The 22,269-nt window shown below is 50.6% G+C and overlaps 5 protein-coding genes across 5 annotated transcripts; 1 reads left to right on the top strand and 4 right to left on the bottom strand.

Moving 5' to 3' along the window:
• Positions 1 to 402: 402 nt before the first annotated feature.
• On the bottom strand, positions 403 to 2,211 carry CI109_102643 (uncharacterized protein; the record flags this gene model as incomplete). The annotated part of the gene is made up of 6 exons (XM_032006362.2): positions 403 to 766; positions 834 to 1,332; positions 1,405 to 1,750; positions 1,814 to 1,858; positions 1,925 to 2,097; positions 2,181 to 2,211. 6 exons carry the CDS (start codon positions 2,209 to 2,211, stop codon positions 403 to 405), a joined length of 1,458 nt encoding a protein of 485 aa, XP_031859383.2.
• Positions 2,212 to 2,548: 337 nt separating this feature from the next.
• On the bottom strand, positions 2,549 to 5,923 carry CI109_102642 (uncharacterized protein; the record flags this gene model as incomplete). The annotated part of the gene is made up of 15 exons (XM_032006361.1): positions 2,549 to 2,684; positions 2,765 to 2,820; positions 2,896 to 3,028; positions 3,101 to 3,214; positions 3,276 to 3,360; positions 3,420 to 3,464; positions 3,519 to 3,543; positions 3,597 to 3,771; positions 3,830 to 3,895; positions 3,954 to 4,142; positions 4,215 to 4,387; positions 4,467 to 5,499; positions 5,564 to 5,587; positions 5,649 to 5,772; positions 5,833 to 5,923. The coding sequence occupies 15 exons, from the start codon at positions 5,921 to 5,923 to the stop codon at positions 2,549 to 2,551; spliced, it is 2,469 nt and encodes an 822-aa protein (XP_031859382.1).
• A 2,472-nt stretch (positions 5,924 to 8,395) lies between these two features.
• On the bottom strand, positions 8,396 to 10,140 carry CI109_102641 (uncharacterized protein; the record flags this gene model as incomplete). The annotated part of the gene is made up of 5 exons (XM_032006360.1): positions 8,396 to 8,870; positions 8,946 to 9,483; positions 9,558 to 9,891; positions 9,949 to 10,008; positions 10,066 to 10,140. The coding sequence occupies 5 exons, from the start codon at positions 10,138 to 10,140 to the stop codon at positions 8,396 to 8,398; spliced, it is 1,482 nt and encodes a 493-aa protein (XP_031859381.1).
• Positions 10,141 to 10,474: 334 nt separating this feature from the next.
• CI109_102640 (uncharacterized protein) lies at positions 10,475 to 12,598 on the top strand (the record flags this gene model as incomplete). Its single annotated transcript, XM_032006359.2, has 6 exons — positions 10,475 to 10,578; positions 10,669 to 10,788; positions 10,870 to 10,927; positions 10,994 to 11,342; positions 11,410 to 11,968; positions 12,046 to 12,598. The coding sequence occupies 6 exons, from the start codon at positions 10,475 to 10,477 to the stop codon at positions 12,596 to 12,598; spliced, it is 1,743 nt and encodes a 580-aa protein (XP_031859380.2).
• A 332-nt stretch (positions 12,599 to 12,930) lies between these two features.
• On the bottom strand, positions 12,931 to 22,192 carry CI109_102639 (uncharacterized protein; the record flags this gene model as incomplete). Its single annotated transcript, XM_032006358.1, has 9 exons — positions 12,931 to 13,103; positions 13,233 to 13,334; positions 13,394 to 13,484; positions 13,554 to 15,102; positions 15,152 to 16,987; positions 17,048 to 17,963; positions 18,017 to 19,823; positions 19,873 to 21,028; positions 21,090 to 22,192. 9 exons carry the CDS (start codon positions 22,190 to 22,192, stop codon positions 12,931 to 12,933), a joined length of 8,733 nt encoding a protein of 2,910 aa, XP_031859379.1.
• Between the last annotated feature and the right edge of the window lie 77 nt (positions 22,193 to 22,269).

Raw genomic sequence — 22,269 nt, 5'->3', positions numbered from 1 at the left:
ACAAAACTGCACGCATACTTCCGTATACCAAGTTCTACAATATGCTGCAGCATGCCAAGATTCTGAACGTAAAAGCCTTTCCCATTCCCTCGGCCTCCCAGCCTTCTCTCACTTTCAGTTTCGATCTTGCACGCTTCTATGTCCAGGTCGAATTTGATCAATCAATACACTTATGGCCTAACTCTCGGCTTACATTGCGTCGTCAATGCTTCTTGCGCAAAGGTGCCACATCATTGAAGCAGTTAGGTCATCCTGTGTTCTGTTCTCATACTGTACAACACTGAGTGACAATGTCCTTGTCTATAGACGTGTCATGGATATGTATATGGCGATATCGGTACATCGGCTGTACACTGATCCTATGCATAGGCGAGGTGTTGTCTGCATGGCAGAATGGCTGACTTAATTTTGAGCGCTGTTCCTCACTGCCCGAATCACCCTTCGCAAGCCCTTATGATCCCGGTAACGATCCCTCGCCCACTGTTCCCATCCTTCCACATCCAAACCAAGCTTATCCCTCCCCATCGCATCTCTCAGACCTTCCATCATGACTTCGTCAAACTCTTTCCCTACCGTGAAATCCAGACGAAGATACAGTCTGCCACCTTTGATGCAGTCTGCCAGATCTGGTCGACCGAGATTGATGTATTCTTGCATGAAACGTTCTTCGTACGCTGTGAGATCGTTGGAGGAGGTAAAGACGGAGTCTGGGTCGATAAGTGCGAGTGGGGAAGCGAAAGCTTCTGCTTTGCTGGTAGTGTATGCCCTGGAAGTCGAGATCGGAAGGATGTCCGCAATGTATGGAGGGGAAATTCAGCTGATGCTGTACTCACCAGTCCCAATCGATGATTCCTGTGATGTTCCCTTCCGCGTCTACAAGAATCTGATCGCCCTTATCATCCGCATGCTTAATATAGCATTCTTCCTGCTTATCGCCGAACCTCTCACACTCCATCACCGTTTCCCTGATCTCCAGATGAGCCAAGTAGTTGCGCACAGGGTCCATCTGGAAAGCCTTTCCTTCCTCAATCTCGTTCAGGACGTGATCGATACAACCGAGCCATCGTGCTTTTGCCGATCTGAACGGACCGGGAAAGTAAGGTTCGCGATGGGGATTACAGAATGTTGTGGAGATGAGTGGACCGGCGACCGTTTCACCTGTGGGAGTCTTAATGAGACTACCGAAAGAAGGGAACGACACAGAAGAAAGGTTGACGTAGAATTTGGCGAGGTCACGAAGTGTGTTTGAGATCATATCCTGGTTCTCGACTCCGTCGAAGATGGGACACGGGCATGGCGAGCCGGCAAGGTAGTCAAGGAAATGGTAGTTGGCTACATCAACAAAGCTCTCATCAATGTTTGTTCTTTCGTGAATGACCTTGAATGCGCATAAAAGTGACTTACGCTCATTTACACCTTTTCCTTCACAAGGGGATTTGGGCAGGACGAGGGGGACGTAAGCGCTCGGAATAAGTGCACAGGCACCCTTGAGGACGTCCATCGTAACTATAGCACTTTCAGTGATCATCTGTCCCAGGTGATAAGGAGGCGCTTTGAAGTTCTGTTGTGGGATACGAGCGAGCCATTTAACGCCGTCATCAAAGGTAATTGGGATATGCAGGTTGATTCCTCCTCGAAGGAAGTCGTCGATATCGTTCGGAATTGTAGCAATGCAAGTGTGTCCTGGTCGATGCTGGGAGGCTAAATCGATCATGTTGAGCTTGCGAACCGCTTCGAGAGTGGCTTGGAGCTACAGTAAGGAAATCACAAGGTCAGCAGGCGCACAGACCACCAATCTGGTGGGACTTCTTACTTCGTTTTTCGAAGTTGCGTTAACAGCCTCCCAAAACTTCTCCTCCTGAAAGACAGGAAAGACAGCATGTTATCAACTTATCGTCGAACTAGATGGACGTGATACACTCACCTCCAGAGAACGGCAGGGGTGAAACTCGTCTGTGAGGTGTTGTTTGCAGAGGTGTTTACCACATGCGCCGCAATCTCCATTATCAGGCACCGACGGATTAGTACAGTCGTTGTACTGGCATTGCCAGTAGAGCATCTTCAAGATATGCGACGGAGTCGCTTTGAAGGAAGGTGCTGTTGAGGGAGAAATAAGGGTTTAGGATACCACGCAACAAGATTATAAGAGAAGAGATGTGGAAAATACTGAACAATCTCACAGTTTCTCACAGATGTGACCCTAGTTGACATCCTGTGGGGCGGAGCTTATAGCGCACGAGCCTTCTGTGCCCACCACGGACATGTCGGAACATGCTGAACAATAGGTGAGGAGACGCCTAGACTATACATGATCCGGCCGATCGTCCGTTCTCACTCGGTCATCCCTGTACCTCATCACTTATGGGAATACCATGGCCGTAAGTGACCAGCACGGAATCCGTCTGTGATATCGGTTGCAGTTGTAATACAGCTTGCGGAGATCGTCCATGCGCACAACAGCTAATAAATACAAGACCGTGTATGTTATCATATTATACAGTTCATCTATCCATGCAATGCAAATGTAACATGTCCTATGCTTTAACAATCATCCCGTCTTAACCACCTGCTGTCCCTTATTCCGATTCGTTTCCCCGCGAGTAGCAGTGGGTCTTGAAGTCGTCTTCTCAAGACCATCGGCAGGTTTCGATATTCGCGCATACTCAGTCGGTAAGAGGATAGCCCTGTACATTTCCTAATCATCAGTCCGGGAGTTCTTCTCAAGCGATGTGGCACAGATGGTGAGAACAAGAACGGAACTTACCGATCGATTGCAACTGGTAAGCCACGATGTCTTCCTCTTAGCATTACTACCATCATCTACCAAAGAATCGTTAGCATCGATCTGAAAAGTAAATGCACTCTGTAGTGGACAGCTAGTCAAGGGCAACTCACAATGATCTTCGAGACTGTGCCAAATTCACCCGAAAACGAGAAATTGTTGTTTGGTGTTCCCAACGTGAGACCTATAGTCGAGTAGGCACTGGTGCACTCGAAAAGAATTCGGAAGACCGTAAACCAGGCATCTCTGGGAAGGTCAACGAAGTCAGCTGTCATCCTCCCTCGAGAAGCACCGTAATCGTAGAGTTTGTTGACTCACTTGGTTGGATCAAGGATCTTGCCTCGCTCAAATATGCAGATCATGAAAACGGCGACGGCCAATGGCCAGATGTCAAACGCAAGCTGTCGACGCATATGCCACAGTAGATACTTGCTTTATCATCCAAGCACTATGTCAGTGTCAAACTTCCTGGTTCGAAGGAAGGCTCACTCACCTAAATACCTCACGCTTTGGCCCTTTGAACTCCGGTTCATCTTCACTGGAAGTCTCGGGATCTTCGTGATCATAGACTCCAAGAGCTGTAAGATGACACTATCAGTATGCCGCATATGTCGCGGACCCTCAGACTCATACTTACCTTGTTCTTCGTACACGTTGGTGGACCGAACAGACATTGCAATGGCTATCATATCCCCTCGTCAGCCAACTCTCCATCCGTCCGCGCGGAAAAGCTCACGATAGATAGCGATGTACATGACGATCTGGACAGACATCAACTGACCGTCTTCAAAGCTGATACCCTTCCTTGACTTACAATGTACATGAACAGCACGGCTGGCGCCATCTGGGACACCGATACAATTCCAAAGCCAGCAGCTCGGACACTCAAGCTTTGCAAAAGGCCATCTGAGAACCTCTCCCAGCCACCTAGACTGTCCAAGACCGGTAATCCGATATTGAGTACCAGGAAGCTGAACAGCTCAATCACCCTGTACGCCAAAGCTCAGGATCAGCCCCGTCGACAGACAACACGTAAACAGTGCTCACATGAATGCAATAAGAATCACGACAAGATACCATGTTTGGTGACTAGGGAAGAGATACAAAAAGCAACTATGGAGTGTAGGTTGTCAGCTATCCTTGAGGACTTAGCGCCGAAGGGTACACTCACCGTCTCGGATGTTCGAGTAAGAAATGCAACGTCTCATGTATCGTTCCTTGGCGGAAGATTTTGGTTCCGAGCCAGATGCAGAACCGAAGCATCACTGGTAGCGCATGATTACCAGCAAGCATGACAACGATAAGGACATATATGACCAGATAACAGGTCTGAAAAGGAGCAAGACCCTGATCGATCAAGCTAGGGGAGAGGCAGTCAGAACTCCGTGAGGTTCAAATGTAAAAGGAGACCTTCCGTGGTCGAAGTACATACCTCATTCCACTACCAGTGTACGCAGCGGAAGACAGGAAGAGGGAGAACCAAGTCTTATCCACTGTTCCTGACTGGACTCCGCTACTTGCCTGAAAAGCAGAATCCCAGTGATGAATTTTCGAGAAGTAGATAGAAATGATGGCAAACGGTACAGCATGCCACAGGATGATATACTGTGAAACAGAACGCAACGAGGTTTAGCTTCCCCCGACAAGGGGTTGCATTTCCGTTCCACGAGGAATTGATGCTCACACTTGAAACAAAGTAAGTCAACAACTTCAAAGCTCTGTATTCCACACCTCCAATCTGCTCCAACTCTTCATCTTCCAGCTCTTCTGTCCAGAATCGACTGTTCCGTCCCACGACGAGACCTGTCAACCCTTCCGGCATCCACTTGGCAACCGAACCTTTGATTGCTTCACTCCAGCTCTCTTCGTTTCCATGTTGATAAGAGGCCGCATAAACAGAAGGGGTGAAGAGTGCCATTCGTCTAACAGGTTTGCCAAACTTTTGCTTTGCTCCCTGAGGTATGAATTGGTTCAAGATCTCAAGGGGAGTGGGGAAACCCCCGTAACCTGTATGCTTGTGACCGATTGGATGAGGAATATGATGGCTCACAGGCTCTGGGTCGGATGGGACGTGGAATGTAGCAGTTGGTCGTGATTGAAGTCGAATCGGAGGGAGTTGTGGTGGAGGATTGTAAGGTTGTTGTGCCCGAGAATGTTGAAGCTCGCCTATATTGATGGTAGCCATACGAGTCTGCTGTCGAAGTCGTTGTCTTGCTGTGAATTGTCGAGCTCTGCTTGATATCGGATCAGGCAGTGCGGTGGTTATTACTTGTGGTGAATCAGTGCGGTAGAGCGATGCTCCATTTTGCAGCAAGGCTGCAGACGATCTCCCCAACGTCGAAGCCGTACTCGCTGCTCCATCTCCGTTTCGCTCAAAGGTCATATCCACAGGTGAGTCCGTCACTTGCTGAATACTTCGATCCTCCACGTAATCTTCAATTCGATGTCCATCAACGGGTCCTGAGATGTGCAACTTCTGCCCTTTGACCTTCTTCACGGTTGGAGCGCTTTCTGGTGCTATAGTGAAGCCGTGAATTGATGCTTTTGGGTTGATAGTGTTCGTCCGTCGGAGACGATCGTTTAACAGAAGTTGTTCACAATGTGTTCGGAAGTATCGCTTTCGAACGATTACCATGATAAGGGAAACGAAGGAGTAGTCGCCGATGATGAAGAGGAAGTAAAGTACAAATTGCTGGAAAGGGTGAAGTGCGGAGAGGCTGATAAACGCGGTTAGATTGTGCTTTCGAGCGGAATGGAGTGGTGGATAGCTAGTAAACCTACTTGACAGTAACAAGACCGGTAGTTCTGTAGATTGGTCGATATCAGCCCCTGGATTACCATTCACGTTGTAGTGAATCAAACTCACGACATAGCCGAAAAGCAGACGAAGAGACTGTCAATGAACGTCACTTTCTGCTGTCCGGTGTCGGTGCTGTTGGCGTTTCCAGACGCCGAGCCATTGGCCGCGTAGAGGATACATGCTGCAACAACTGAACGTGTAGAAGGGGGTCAACTACGTTTGTGAGAGGTGTCTTAACCGGTCAACTTACTGGGTGTGAAAGTGAAAAGCAATAGATGTACTCTAAAGAAGTTAAGATGGTGAGACAACCGCTCCCAGAAGGTCTTGTTGTCGTCCTCCATAGTGATGTTGAAGTAGCACCGGTTCCGAGAGAACCTCCTATCTCAGTGAGGCTCGAATACGACTTCCAAGACGAAAGTTGAAAGACGATTGTAGTCCAAAATTTACCAGTGCGAAGGAGATGAAACACGGAATGACAACATGGTCATATTACACGTCAGGTAGTCGCTTCATAGCCGCATATCCTCTTTTCTCGCCTTCTCAAGGTCCGAGCATGGCAAAGCAGTGCTGTGGTGTTGCTGTGTGACGGAGAACAAAAAACAAAGACAGGTTGAAAGGGAAAAGGTTTGAGAGAGCAGGATGAAACGCTGCTCGGATGACGATGATGATCGCCTTGACCTTGTTTTGACGGCTTTCTCACGTGTCAACCCAAGGCACGGGGTCGTCCCTTACACTCAGAGGGTTTCAACCACCGCCGGTAACTTGTCGGAAGATGCCAAGTGGCATCAGTCGGGCTGAAAGGCATTAAGTTTAGTCAAGCGATGCATGGAAATATTAGCACGTTGAGTCACTTCACTTTCGTACCAGTTTTACTGTGTTTCGTTCGATGCGGTATCGCCAGATCTGAACACGCTTACAGCAGATTAGTTCCGGTCCCCCGAAGCTCAAGAGAATTACTTCATATTGACCTCACTCCCCCAATCTACAAATAGTTCAAGAGGATCATAACAGGACGGTCAAGCGGGCGGTAGCTCTTGCAGGTCTAGTCAATTGAACCCTTGCCTGATATGATGTGAACGTCCAGTGACATACACAGTAGCAATAGTTGTCAAGCTGCTCAGTGTCTCGCCGCATTTCAAAAGATGGAAATAGGTTTTGGAATATGTGTACCACCGATCGGATTTCTCACTCAACCTGGAAGAGACGATAAGTACCCTCAAGGCAGCATCATGCTCAAGCTGGATGCATGATCGTGCGATTCACGGTCCTGACGCTATGATGTCAGGGTGCGGCAATGGATATCAGACTGCGGCGGCGTCCAGACGCTTTGATCGAACATAAGCTCTGGGATCAAGATCTGTAGCGATTTGATCCTATACGATGGCCTGGACTTTTGTATAAGCGAGAGATGCAGGAAGCGGTATAGTAGGCTGAATGTGTTCTGGTTGAGCAGGTTGACTCGCCGATAGGTCTGGAACCGTCATGGCTCTCAGCGGGCGCACGTCTGATCTGACACACCAATCATCGTCGTCAAGCCGCCACTTAGGACTGAGATACTGTACAAAGCTTTCGAAGAGGTATCACTTGGATGTACTTTCATCATGACAAACCCACTTGTCCAAGGACAAGTGCTTTGAATCCGAGGTACATGAACGCCCTCCCTCAACGCCAAGGTCCAGACCATATACAGTCCTCTTAGTTCGACGCATTGACTACCTCTTCGGACATTTTCGCAGCTTGGTCCGCCCACGCAAAAAATTTGTTCTGACATCGGGCGTCGGGCGCACGTCCTCGTCCTCGTCAATGTACAGTACAACACGACTGTGGAAACGAGTGATGATGGTGGGAAAATTTCGATGGCTGTGCCGATGCCGGTCTTGTCTTGTGATCAAACAACCTGACCGAGGATGCAACAAAGAGGTCGTTGGATCAAGAGGAAGGAAAGACGAGGTATATATATCTGTCCATTGGATTCTTACTCCTTCTTCCTCTTTCCTTTTCCAATACGTCTAACTCCAAGAATAACTCGTCGTCTGACCTCCACCTTTCATTTCCACAACAAAATCTTCGGACGGAACTTGACACAAATAAAACGGAGCACCATGTCATCCTCCTCAACACGTCACACCCTCTCAAACACCACGATACTCATGCTCTTCCTGCTTGTCGTCTTGCTCTTCGCAACAACCACATCAGCACAGTTCGCACCAGTCCATATGATCTTCTACTGTCGACAGCAGTGCGAACAGAGGTTCAAGATGTGTGCAATGGGTGCTAGTGAGTGTTTGCTTGACTCGGATGTGGCGGACTTCGAGAGGTCCGTCTAGTACAATATCCCTCTCTACACTCGCTCTTCGAAGTGACGGAATGAATGAGAGACAACGCTGACACTTCCTCAACCAAACAGTCTCCGGTCCTCGCCTCGCATCATGTTACTCCATTCGTGCTGTCTGTTATATGCAGTGCTAGCCGATCGATTCTCAACCTATCTTTCGACCTTCTTTGACCGCAAACTGCAATATTCATGACCTTGTTTCACTATCACCCTCAACATGTCCATATAATACTCGATCGAACAACGATACGGACGACAATCATCAACCTCATTCTCCCGATTGATTCAATTGCTCGCATACAGACCTCTCTTTACAATTATAGATGACCGGCCCCTACAGTACATATAATTTTCCTTACGGCACCAGCCGACGATGTGGCATAGACATACATAGAGAAAACATATCAGTTCAATAGATAAATGCATAGGACCTTAACGCGATTCATATACCCCACGTCTTGAACTCCTTTCCCTTCTCTCAGTGCCTTCGGTCGTTATCAACAATATCCTCCTCCTCCTCGGTCTGATGTTGATGCTCGACACTGCTGTCTACGGTATCTTCCACTTTCTTCTTTCTGAATCGCTCCCCATACCTCCTGATGAGTTCCTGAACGTGTTCATTCTTCCCATACTTCTCCAAAGCACTCTTCTTCCACTCATCATGAGTCTGGAACGGCATTCCTGCCTTATCACCCAAGAAAGTCCTTCGAATAGCATTGACCGCCTCGAGTTTCGGTCCGTAAGGATCAAAGTATGTCAAACTGTCGTCAAGTCTGTGATATATTCGACCGTTCCTCACGCAGTCCGCTAGGTCCGGACGACCAAGACGTTCGTGTGCGGCGATCAGAAGATGTTCTTCTTTACTGAGATCGTCGTTGCCGTTGATATATGCTGGAGTGAGATATAGACCTACGGGTGCGCAGAACGCTTCGGCTTTGGTGGTAACATAAGCCCTGACAGAGAAAGATTAGCTTTGACAGTCAGCTGTGCATCTATCTCTTGAGCAAGAGTGATGTTGTCAGACGCACCATTCCCAATCGATAAGTCCGACTAAAGATCCATCCTCCCTCAACATATACTGGTCGTTCTTATCATCCCCATGCTTGATGTAAACCTCGGTTTCCTCTTTCCCTAACTCTTCATTCCCCTCAACCAGGTCCCAAACCTCCAGCAACGAGAGGAACTTTCCCACAGGATCAAGCAAGAGAAACGAATCGTGCATGATCCAATGCAAAGACATGTCGATTCGTCTTAAATATCGTTCCTTGTTGGTCTTGAATGGTCCGAAGAAGTATGGTGGATCAGGTATCATCATGATGCTGGCGACGGTGAAAGGACCAATCTTGTATCGGGGTGTGCCTTCATGATTCTGATACAGAGAACCGATACCGGCTTGCTGAGGATCAATTCTGATGCGCGAGATAGCTTGGTGATGTCGGGCCATATCGTTGATAAGTCTGGATGCGAGCTCCTCGATTATCGTCCCGGTGGTCAAAGGTGCCGCGTTCGTGATCAAAGGTCTTCCCTCGAGAAACTCGACAAATATGTACGAAGTACGATGAACAGCTAGACGAATCAGATTGTGCAGTCAATGTCTGACTCTTCATTTGAGGCAACCCCTGTTGTCCCGAGACACTCACCTTTCTTGTCATGAACATCGATCTGTCGAGGCAGCCATGCGTTAGGTACGGATGCTCCCGCAGCCTTGAGAACTCGCATCGTAGTGACCTCACATTCATCCACCAGTAACTGGACTTCAAGAGGTGGCACTTCCCAGCTCGCTCGTCGTGCACGGACCAACCATTTGATGCCGTCATCAAATTCAAGCGGGAAGTGATAGTTGAACATGCTATACTCTTCCGGGCCGCTCTGCAAGACTGTGGGAAGCTCGAAGGTGCATGTGTGACCTGGTCGTAATGACTGAGCTTGTTGGACGATGAGTTTTGCGTCAAGACCACGAATTGTTCGCTCGAACTGTATTTCGTCAGCATCCAGTAATTAAATCATTCGACATGACGAACTTTAACTTACGATTTCGATTTCAGCAGCTTTGGTGATCTCGTCTCGAACTCTCTGTCCATCATCGTCATACTAAACGAGCATCCGTTAGTCCACCTTCGTGAAACAGTACGAAATGTCTGCACTCACCGGTATCGTGCAACACAGATGTTCTGGGTCATTTTTGTGGTCAGAACAAAAGAATTTGCGACACGTCCAACACATCGCGATCGGACCAATCGTTGTTTGTGCGCAATGTGCCGCGCAGCACGCCGTACGAGTGAAGTAGGACATCATCTCCCTTACATTCGTTGTTATTCGTGATTGGTTGATGTAAAGCTCAGAACCAAAATACACATGCAATAGCATCAAGTGGTGAGCATGGTGAACCATTCTTAAGGTCCTTGCTGCGAATGTGGCGCTTCGTTTCACCAACCCTACAGCGTAATGAAATGAAAATGTTCCCTTGCATACACAAATACACAACACACAAGCACCCGGTTGTTACGCCCTAGACACGATCGCTGAGGGTTTGGTCGGAACTTGACCATACTTGACCATGTTGCCTCGTGTTTTCGACGAGGTTGCACCAATCAACTTTTCCCATTGTCCTTCTTGCCTAACAACGCACTTTGCTCTCCTGTCCTTACAGTCTCATTCATCGTAAACTTCATTCTTCACCCACCCTATATCCTTTCGTACCTTCTCCAAGTGAGTTATAGCAGTACGATGTTATACATGATCAATCGGCAGTGTCAGTACGAAGGCTGCGATGCTGCTGTCCTTGGTCCCGTTGGAGTTTGTGTGTCCTGTTGGGGGATCCGGTGCAAGGACCACTTTCGCGGTGATACTCACCACTGCTTCTCTCCTGAAGTAAGTGCCCTCTCCATGCAATTTTCTGAATCGTTTGATATACGAATGTCAGTCCTGACGAATGATTGGTACTCAGATCAGGAGGAAGGGGGGTTACGCCAGGTACCTGCAAGATCAAAGGGATGCTGAAGACAGAAGCGTGAGTTTCATCAGACTCGCGTCTGTACATGCAGATTGACCTGGGTTTGCACTCGATGTTATACAGTGGACGCGCACACTTCGAGGTCTTGACCAAAGCACTATCATCCTCCAAGCCCAAGCCCTTCGACAAAACCACTCATGTACCGTTCACCTCCCTTCCAACACTGACGAGATCCGTTCCTCACCCACAAGGCATAATGGTCTCAATATCCATTTCGTGATCGATTTCGATGACGGGGTCAAATGGCTCGTCCGTGCTCGACAAGCACATGACGACTGTCCGCCTGCTGATCTGCAGGAGATGGTGACCAAGAGTGAGGTGATTACGATGCAAGTGTTGAAAGGAGCGGGAGCGAAAGTGCCGAATGCATGGATGCCACCGAGCTTGGATCCAGTGGCGGACGTGATCAAAGGTGGTTGGCTCTTCAAGGACTGATGTGATTGTTGGTCGTCGCTGACTGTAAGCCCTTTTGAATGTAGCTTCTGGCACGGTGGACTGCTTCTTCATCGAATTCTTACCCGGCGACGCTATCGTTAAAGACTTCGCCCCTCTCACCATTGACAAGATCAACTCTTCCTTTGCTGAAAACTACATCTCCGATCTCGCTCAATTCCACCAAACCATATCCCAAATCAATCTTGGTCCTCATATCAAAGGTATCGGATCGCTCTATCCCTCTTCCAGTTCCACTTTCGCGACCGAAAAGGGAGGATACGAATACATAGTTGGACCCTTGATCCAGAGGAGTTTCTTGATGATCCCCAATCCACCATATTTCTTCGGTCCATTCAATTCGCAGAAAGACCGATATCTCACCAAGATTGATCTGGGTCTCAACTACATCGTCGCGGGTAATCTGTGGGTGTGGCACCCTGTGGACGGGTACATGATGTTGCTCGAAGTGAAGGAACTGGTTGAAGGGTGTGAGGAGCTGGCGAGGGAAGAAACGGAATTCTTTATCAAGCATGGAGAGGATAGGAACGATCAGTACATGTTCTTGGAAGATGGACATACCAGCGGTGCGATAGATTGGGAGCGGTGAGTACTGTAGCTTCTCACTCAATACAGTACATTTCGCTTGCTACCAAAAACTGACTCTACGTTCCTCACTTCAGTGCGATCGTAACTAGCAAGGCCGAAGCATTCTGCGCCCACTTAGATCTATATCACGACCAAACCTTCCTCGACGGCCGAAACGTCCTCACTCGCGAAGAGCATCTCCTTATCGAGGCACACGAGCGAGCAGGTCGGTCTGATCTAGCGGATTGCGTAAGGAATGGCAGACTTTACCAACGACTAGAGTGGATTCTCTTCCCCAGACATCCGTTTGCACCTGTGCGAGTAACGGACCTGAATGGCATCTACGACGCCTTCTCCGGTGACGACAAAGAGGGAGAGAAAGGACCTCTCTTTGGATCGTTCGAAGATTGGAGACAAATCATGTTGGACAAGTACGAAGACGATAAGAGGTTGAAAGTTCTGGTTGGAAGAGGAAAGGCTAAGGCTGCAAGAGCCGAGAAGGAGGCGAAACAAGAGACGGAAATAAGGAGCAGGTTGCTGAAGACCTGCACGAAGAAGGATGATCGATCCGACACGGCGGTGGCGGAAAAACCAGAGAAGGAAGTGATTTCGGAGGCGGAACAAGGAAGCAATTCTCAGTGCCGCTAACGGTAATTCATGCGTTCGACGATTGCTCCTATCATCCAGCCAGCTGGTATGGTAACCAACTTATACTCTGATCCTAGACTCATGATGCATGCATATAAAAACAACACCTATTGATACAAGACAATACAGTTCAAAGGCAGTACTTGCAATTCCAGTGTCAGACTATAAATAGGTATAAAGAAAAGGCAAATTGTGTGACTCCACTGCTTTCCGACATAAATCAGATTGGATTCGCCATTCAGATCTCTTTCCCAAACCACGACTCCAAGGTATAGTAAGATATGAGAAGAAGCAGTTACACGACGAAGAGGTGAGACAGTGACAACTGTTTATTAAGCCATTTGAACATGGGCGTTTCCATCGTTCCCTGCACTCAACACGAATCCAAGTTTAGCCAAACACTTGATCAGGTCTGCCTTGGATACAGGTTTCGCGAGAACGGCGGAGAAGACAGTGCCTTCTTCGGTAATAGCTTGGTGTTGCTCATACGATGTTGCAGCGATGACTGAGTGGCGAAAGTCGGCTTGTAAGCATACGGTCAAGTGGCAGGAAGTCATACGAGTGACAAGTGGAAAGGTACAGCAAGCGCAGAATGGGTTGAAGGAAAAGACTGTACAGAGAAAGGGAGACTCACTGGGTGTGTTCTGGTTATGATTGTTCGTCGAGCGAATCATACGCGCCACTTGTTCACCACTGACGACGGGCATATGGATGTCACAGATGATAACGTCGAACCCTGTATAAGCGTTAGCCTTTCTCTCTTCAGTGAGCTCAAGGCGACTCAAGGCCACTTACGGATACTGCCCATTGTAGCGGCAAGAGCGGCAGGACCATCGTCCACACAGATGCACCGGCATCCCATCCTGGTGAGTAGCGTCTCCAGGATCTGCAAGGTGAAGTAGATATCAGCATATTTTGCAACTTCAGTCTGAAGAGGATGTGTAGTTCGACTGACCTTCTGTGATATGGGGTTGTCCTCTGCTATCAGCACGTCCAGAGTCGATCCCGGTACATGTCTTCCTCCTTCCGGACTCTCAAGAGGAATCAATGACCCTTGTAAATGTCCCACTTCCGAGTTCAACGACGCCTGTCTCCTCTGTCGCCAAAGCTCCGCGCTCGTACTTCCTACGCTGGAGCCTGAACCTGCGCGGGCTCTGATAGGGGTCGAAAGCGAATCACGTCTCTTATTATCTGCATCTTCGGACAGCTTGACCCTGTCCAGAGCGTTCAATTCTGAAGGTCGACGTATGTGTTGAGGTAGAGTCGGAGCCATCCCAGGGGTAGTAGGGGCGATGCTAGCTCGTGACGGTGTTGACGCCGCAGAGGAAGTGGACGTTGTCGGAGATGGAGGACCGTTGAAAGCTGCATTGATGTCTGAAGGTTTTCGTTTGGCTCTATCTCTGAGCTTGATCGACAAACTTCTTGGCCTGTTCCTCGTCACCGGTGCTGCACCTTCCAGTGCTTGACCAATAGGAGCCATTGAATCGACCCTCATCTTTCGAATCACGTCGTCGTTGGCTTGCTTGAGCACCGGGAGGTTCTTGAAGTTGAAAGCACCAAAGTCATCTTGATCGTCGATGTCGTCAACGATAGCGCTCATATCGGCCGCAGCGTTAGGCGCAGGGTCGGTTGGTTTAGCACCGGCAGCTTGCTTGAGCACCTGAGGAACAGCGTCTTCGTCATGGAATGTATGAGCTGCGCCACGAGAGTCGAAGTAGTCTGTCGACTCGGGATCCGTGACTTCCGGAACAAAACTAGCTTCTGCTGTGGAGATGGTGTCCCAATTGATTGACTCGAAGAACGGATGGCGTTTTACTTCGTCTGCACCTCTTGCTCCCAATCTCTTTTGCGGATCAGAACACATCAATCGGTCCATGAGATCTCTCGCTTCGGGCGACATCTCAATCTCGTCTTCGTGCCAGTTGATCCTCCGCGATACGACATTGTCGAAGACTTTCTCTGGAGTTTCCGCATGGAAGGGTGGTATACCATACAAGAATTCGTAGAGCACCACACCCAGAGCCCACCAATCGACCGCTTTATCGTCCTGACCGATACCCAGTATACTCTCCGGTGCCAGATAGTCCGGTGTACCGACAAACCTCGGTGGCTCTCGACCACTCATCGACGGCGTTCCCAGTTCAGAAGAGAGTCTCGTGGCCACAGACAACTGTCGCATGTGCTTGGGAATGATGCCAGCCGATTCGGAACCGCTAGATTCGTCCGAGTCATGTACTTGAGCGAAGTAAGACTGATTGATACCCGACATCGGTTGTGCGGACAAGATGTCGGGCGAAATCAAAGGAGAATCATTGGACGAACCAGACACGGTACGAGCCATTGAAGGCCGTTGACGAGTAGACCCTCGGAGAGAGGTTCCCCTCAAGAAAGCCGGTCGAGGTCCTCCCACTTGACGATTGAGCAAACCGATACGCGACAGTCCAAAATCGGTAAGCTTGAGATGACCACGGGCGTCGATAAGAAGATTGTCAGGTTTGATATCACTGTTGATTGTTATCAGTTCACTCATCGATTATGTGTAATGATGCTCACCGATGAACGATATTCCTCGCATGAAGATACTCCAGCCCCAGCACGACCTCTGCTGTGTAATTTCTCGCCCAGTCCTCACTCAAACCACCCAAAGTCTTCACCAACGAAGCACAATCTCCACCGTTCAGGTATTCCATCACAAGGTACAGGTAATCCTTCGACTGGAAGGAGAAGAACAACTTGGCAACGTAGGGAGAGCTGGCTTGATTCATCAAGATAGTTCTTTCGGCTTTGACATTGGTGATCTGGTTCTTTGCAATCATGTCCGACTTCTTCAAGGCCTTGATAGCAAAGTAATCGCCAGTGGCCACTTTCTTGGCGAGATACACCGAACCGAAGGCACCTCGACTGATAGGCTTGATGATCTCGAAGTCCTTGATGGACGGCTGAGCAGCCCGAGATTGCAGAGCCGCGGAGGGTAGCCGAGGGGAAAGAGGACCATCGCGGAACGCTTTCGAAGTAGAGACGCGTCGATGATGACTATGTTTGTCATGAGGCACCAACAGAGGTGAGGCTGGCTTAGACTCGGGTTTAGTGCTGGTACGTCTCGGTGCAGGCGGCGGGGCTACATCTGGTTCGAGCTCTGGCGATAGGATCGGCGGCGGAACAACGTCAACTGAAGGGGACGAGAGAATTACCGGTGCTGGTGTAGGAGGTACAGCAGGAGTAGGAGGAACAGTTGATGAGATAGAAGATTCCCCAAAGGTCGAAGGTTGACGATGAGGGTGACCTTGTGTTATGGGTAATCTAGCTTTCGGTGCAATCTTTCTCGGACCAGGTGGCGATGTCTCCGGCGCTTCGTTCACAGGTGGAACCTGAGGTGTCTCGGTAGGCGATTGGCCTCCCTCAGCCCCCTCTGATCCACTCTCAGACTGACTGCCGTCGTCTCTCTCCGCCAGGATCTGGTTGACCTTGTCCTCCCATTCGTGTCTTGTCTTCTCCGAGTATCGAATCGTGCTCTGCATTCGCGCGATCGCCTTCTGTTTCCGTCTAAGCTGATCCTCAACGTGCGTGAATAACAAGTTGAGAACCCGATCTCCGGTCTGAGGCCGTTGCCATCTTGTGATGCGTTGTAGCTTTTCCTCCGATTGCGGAGAGAGATATCGTTGCACCGTGAACGGAAGATCTGCTTCGTCTTCCTGCACTGATGGGGTCTCGATTTGCCTGGCAGCACTGAGAATATTGACGACGTCTTGCAGATGCTCGTGAGCGACCTTTCGAATCTCCACACCTTGAGGCATAGCGGTCACGGCACCCTCGTCGTTCGCAGTAATAGAATCGGGTAGAGTAAAGAAAAGGACACCTTGATATTGGGCCGGCTTGTTAGGAAGAGCAGTATCGATTTCCGAGTTGAGCTTGACTACTGTCTGTTGAAGATCGTGCATGCAATCGTTGCACTCCATGATCTCCGCTTCGAGTCGATGTACCGCATCGCAAGTCTCGTTGTGCTTTTCAAAGAACCACGTAACGATTTCTCGCTCGCAAATACGGCAAAGAATACCTTCAGTGGATATATTACCGTCTTGAGGGAAGGCAGCATCGGTAATCGCGTCGACCTGAGTAGCTGGGACCGGTTTCAAAACCCACATGGTATGCGAAGGCTCGTTATTCTCTCGCATGAGCATACCCACACCCTCGAGCTCGATATACACCGGTCCAGGCTGACGATCCTCTTTCACTTCCTCCTCCAACTCATGTACTTCGAATCGGAATCGCAACTGGACCGTGTTGTTGTCGTCCTCAACCAGAGTCTGAGTAGCTTCCGCGAATACCGACGCGTCACCCGGTGCAAGTAGATCTGTAATCGGTCGCTCCAGCACGTCCTCAGGCTCGCGTCTGATAAAGTATCAGTTGACATCTATACGTGTGAGTCATTCCTACAGATCGTGTACTCACCCTATAACTTCCATGATTGCGTCATTGACATACTCGATCTGTTCTCCTTGTAGACTCAATTCCATGACGATATTCACACTCTTCGCGTGATCCGCCAAAAACCTCAGATCTTCGACCGCTTGCGCTTTCGGTGAACTCGCTGCGGTGCCCGTGATGGTCTTAGAAGTTGGGGGAGCGGCGGTATCCGTGGGAGATGGTACGCTCAAGTTGACAGCCAGATGGGGCTGTTCCATTCCGGGCAGAGGGCCCGCATTGGGTCCAGGAGAGAAGGCTGTCTCGGGAAGTGCAGCCTTGAACTCCTGATCGAACCGTGATTCTTCCCTTGAGGGCTTCATGACGAAGAGAAGAGCCTCGTCCTCCATCTCCTCGTCGAAATTCCAGAACCCCTTTTCTGCCTCCCACCAATCAAGCACTCGACTGAGATTTGCTACAGCCATCAGGATGTCGACGTACCAGTCACGTCCAGGCCAATCGTCATGGTCATCCCATTTCGAGCCAACCCTCTGCAACTTCTGAATGATGTCCGTACACATGGTGGGCCGAGACACAAGGTTGTTGACACTAGAGTCGAGCACCTCCGTCGCCAAAACGATGAGGTCCTGTAAAGCGGTCAAGAATAGTCGATCGCCATCCGACTCATCTTGAGGGTTTTGTGGCAAAGCAGCGCGAAGGGGCATCGGTGATCGCGAACGAGAGGTGGACCTCGAGCTGGTATTCGATTGAGTTCGGTCCAGAGCAAGTGACATGTTACGGCCTGGTCGAGCGGCATGACTTCGCGGCACCGCGCTGGGTCGCCGTCTTGCAACGCGATTAGGACTGGCGGGCAGCATGGAGGTGCGTCTTGTAGGACTAAGAGCATTTTGTGAGATAGACGGTCGTCTGCTCGGGGCTCGGGAAGGACCGCGAGAAGAGGAAACTGTTGCGAGATTAGCACCTGGCCTCTCGACTTGCAACTTAGAATCTGCTTACCGGCACGAGATCGAACACCCTCGCTGTCATATTTCTCGCCAACATCACTTTCGGTATCGTCCCCATCAATGATCGGTGAATCATTAAGGTTGAGTGACTCGAAGTAATCCGCCGGGACCTCTGTATCGGGCACTTCTTCTCTCTGTTTCTCTACAAACCCGGTGATTGCATCAATAGCCTTCTTCAGCGTGACGTCGCAAGTGTCTTTCGCCGCATTCAGACGGTGTTTGACATGTCTTCTGACCGAGGCAACAGTGATCTCCGCTCCGGGAGCTACCGGTTTGTTCTCCTTGTCATGTGACTGGTCGGAACCCATCGCGTAAATCGGGGAAGGGGTAGTATCCCACTTCGGTACCCCTGGAGTCAGACCTGGACCAAGTGATTGGGAGTATGATGACGATCGGGAGGTGCCTTGACTTGGTCGATCTTGGGTACCACTGTTTAGTGGTACCATCCTAGGATTATGCTGCGAATTTCCTGATCCACTGTTTCGCGAACTCGGTTGAGTTAGTACATTCGAATCGAGTTCCAATCTGAGATTAGGCTGTCGTCGACGGGCTTCCAGAGAAGCGCTGCCTCTGCTGGGAGGTATCGAGGATTCTTCTGGAACAGTTGATGGGTGCCGCATCGGGACATGAGGAAGGTGAGAGGGTGTAGCCGTCTCTGTCGACGATTGTCGCGACAGATGTGCGATATCGGCGGAGGTTGATCCGACAAGGCCAGTGCCCTCGTGCGAGCTACGAGCGTCAAAAGAAGCGGATACTCGAGGTCGAAGCTCAGTGTGAGACGTGACTTGCCGCAATGACATGCCCGAATCCCTACGAATAGGTTCTGGAGCAAGCAATATCGATTCTGGACGAGAAATAGGAGGAATATCGCTAGTACGCCGAGATGTCGGGGCGGAAGGGATACGGTTCTGGGTTCTGCTGAGGTTGCTAGGTCTGCTTGGGTAATGCTGACCTTCTGGAACAAAGTTGCTTTTCACAGCGTTCCACCATCCTTCCATCTTGTTAACAAGGTTCTTCTTCTTCTTGTTGCCAGCTGACGACGATATGTCAGTCTTGATTGAACTACTCGATGTCTGTCTGGATCGTTCGAAGATGTTGGCTCTTTTCTGGTTCGGTGACAGCTTGGGGTCGATGAGAGAGAGCGACGACCTGATGGACAGACTTCGGCGACGGAGGGAACCAGAATTAGAAGACGGAGGGTTGAAATCGTCCCTTGAAGTCGTCGGCGTTAGTGCGATCGCGCTGCCATGATCGTAATTCGGCGTCGGGGTAACATCCATGTCCAGTGATTGCCTAATCGGTTCTTCCGGGATCGGGACCGTTACGGATGAGCGAGGCTCAGGTGGAGTGCTACCTGGATGTTGTGCCTTTGGTCGCCCAACTTCCGCTTCCGCCCGAATCTTCGCCTCCTTGTATCGCTTGTAGCAGTCCATCCAATCCACCCATTCAATCCCCCCAACCGTTCCACTCGCACTTGCTTGGCGTTCCATTCCAAGACCTGGAGGTATAGCCGAGAAGCGCGAAGGTCCCGTGTTAGCGTGAGCAGGTCCCGGTCCACTCGAACGGTCTGCCAGTCTCGGTCCAGGCGTGCCCACCACCTGTGATACACTCCTGGTGAGTTCGTGCATACCCATCGGTATAGGTGGCAAGTCTTCGCCTGGGGACGAAGCTGCCGTTGGAGGACCTTTCAGATCTCCCCACTGCGCTTGTCGATCAGCTCGGGGAGCAGCAAGCATCGCTGGAGCGCCGGTACTGGTAGAGCGATTGAAGGTGGGAGGAAGCATGCCAGCCACACGTGTCTAGGCACGTCTCGTCAGCCAAAGTTACACCGTGAGCTAACATACTTACCTCTTTGCCGGCGCTTGTGGGTCGCCATCGCTGCAATTTCGCTTGTCTACTCTGCATGATCATGCTTGCATGACTTGCGGCGTCTCCAAGGCCAGAGAAACCTGCCAAATCCATCGCAATGCCTTTCTCTGTTGTCGACCTGGTCCGAGCAGCTCCCGCAGCCGGAGCTCCGGGTGTCACAGTCCCCGACACACCTTTAGGAACTTGAAACGCAGTGGTAGGCGCCATGTTCAAGCCTAGACCGAAAGAAGCGGTTTTTGGTGATGTATCCGGCAACGCTGTAGACGCTTCGCCGTTCGGTGACGGCGAAGACCAAGTTGGAGGAGAGTCGATAAGGTCGGCAGCCATGGTAGACTTGATGGTAGCTTCATGCATGGATGTGCGGTAACGGTGAAGTCGAGCTCCTCCACTAAGCGGTTCCGCTGGGGCTACTGGCAGCGACGGTCGAGGTCGCGGAAGCGGAGGTAGCAATGGTGTTTTGAACGCGCCGGGCGGAGCAAGATTTAGGCTTGATGATCGAGCAGTCTCTCCTGTACCGCCTGGCAGGTTTTTCTCCACCGTGGGAGAAGGTGTTCTGGAACCGACAGGGGTCGTGGGCACTGATAAGGTCGGGCGTCCCTTTCCGAGATCAATGACAGCTTTCACTTGTGGCGGAGGCATGGATGAGAAATGTCCTAAATCTTTTGTGGCTTTGGGAGGCGACCCTGCCACGCTCTGACCGGGTGTATCGGCGACGGGTGAAGGATTAGGAGTCGGTACCGATGCTGTCGAAGTCCCTGAGGGAGGACTACCTGTATTTGCGGCATTTGGAGGCGGCGTTGCGGTATTGGTGTTGCGTAGAAGATCCGCTGCAAGTCTGACACTGGTTGGTACTCGATTGAGTTTGATAGCACCTCCTGTGGTAGATGAAGTTGACGTGGGCGCAGATGAACTATCGCTGGCCATGCTTGACGGGCTAAATGTAGTTGACGCCTCTGACGCCGTTCCCCATGGAGATGGCAAGGGATTGAGCGGTGAGACCATGGAAGCGGATGTAGAGAGGCTCGTCACAGTGTTCGGTCCAAAGGATGCCCGCCCGCCGCCTGAGATCGACAGCTTTCGTGTATCTAAGGACGATGGGTTGAGGAACTCGGAGGCACGTCGCTGTCGTTGTGGACTACATTACCAAGTCAGCATGCATCTTCTAGCAGGCACCCCTTGAGAAACACTTTACTCACCTTGCAAACCCCACCGGCGCTGTTCGCTCTCTTTCCCGGCGTGGACTGGATGGTCCCATGACGTCCTTTCCCTTTCCTTTGTCTCTCAAGCTCCCACTGCCACTGCCAAACGACGATCCGGAACCGGAGGCTGTGTCCCAGGCGCCACCCCATCCTAGTCCCAGTATGTTCCCATCCTTTGACCCTTCATTCATCGTTGATGGTATAGGCACAGGTCGCTGTCGCGGGGACTCATCCCCTATTGGTTCGAGTTCTGGACTGCCGAAAGCGAGGGGGCTCGATCCTGCAGCACTAGCAGGAGGGGGTATGCCCAAGCCACTAGAGCTTCCGCTACTCTCGCTACGTGTTCGCGAAGATACAGATGTGGTATCGCTAGATTGACCTCTAGCGACATTTTCAAATCGTCGGGACCCAGGATGTGTGGGCGACTCCTTTCTGGTAGTGGCTGTCCTTGGTGGTGACTGCCTCGACGGTGGAGGTAGATTGCCGGCAAGAGACGAACCGCTACCTGATCTCTTATTCTTCATAAGGAGGCCACTTGGCGTGAGGACTTGCGGTCGAGAAGCCTGACTCGGACTAGATGGTCGTGACGTTGACGGACTACCTGATCGACTGACAGGTTTGGGACTCGCGGTGCGAGCGCGAGGAAACTGTTCAGCAGGCCTCCTTGGCGTACCACTACTTGCTGACAACGCCGGCGACGACGGCAGACTCAATCGATGATTGAGCTCGGTTTCGTCATCAGAGTGATTCGGAGAGGAGTGAGAAGAAGAAGAAGAGGTATCAGAGTGGGTGGGTACAGTGATCGCTTGCGCCAATGGAGACGGGAACGATGGAGTTGCAGCGAATGGTGCAGGATGTTTCCGATGCTGTGGAAGGGCTTGCCCTACCGGTGTGGGTATGGGACTCAAGATATTTGTGGGGGGTATTTGCAGGTGAGGTATCGTATTTGAGGTGTTTGACGTTGTGGATATTGTCGGGCTGGACGATTTGGTAGTATCGGCTGGAAAGGTTGGAGAATACCGAGGGGACGGTGATGGGTCTGGAGAAGAGTCGTGGTCGCGTTCGCGGTCTTCATCGAGGTAGAAAACGCCGCTGGACATTGTGCAGAAGTCTATGCTCGAATGATAGATCAATCTGCGACTCCCAGGATTGTAGGCGGGAAGGACGTGAGGGACCG

This window comes from Kwoniella shandongensis, chromosome 4, assembly GCF_008629635.2.
Source record: "Kwoniella shandongensis chromosome 4, complete sequence".
Lineage (NCBI taxonomy): Eukaryota > Fungi > Basidiomycota > Tremellomycetes > Tremellales > Cryptococcaceae > Kwoniella > Kwoniella shandongensis.
The sequence above is the reverse complement of the archived record's forward strand: the minus strand, read 5'-3'. Positions and strand labels throughout refer to the sequence as shown.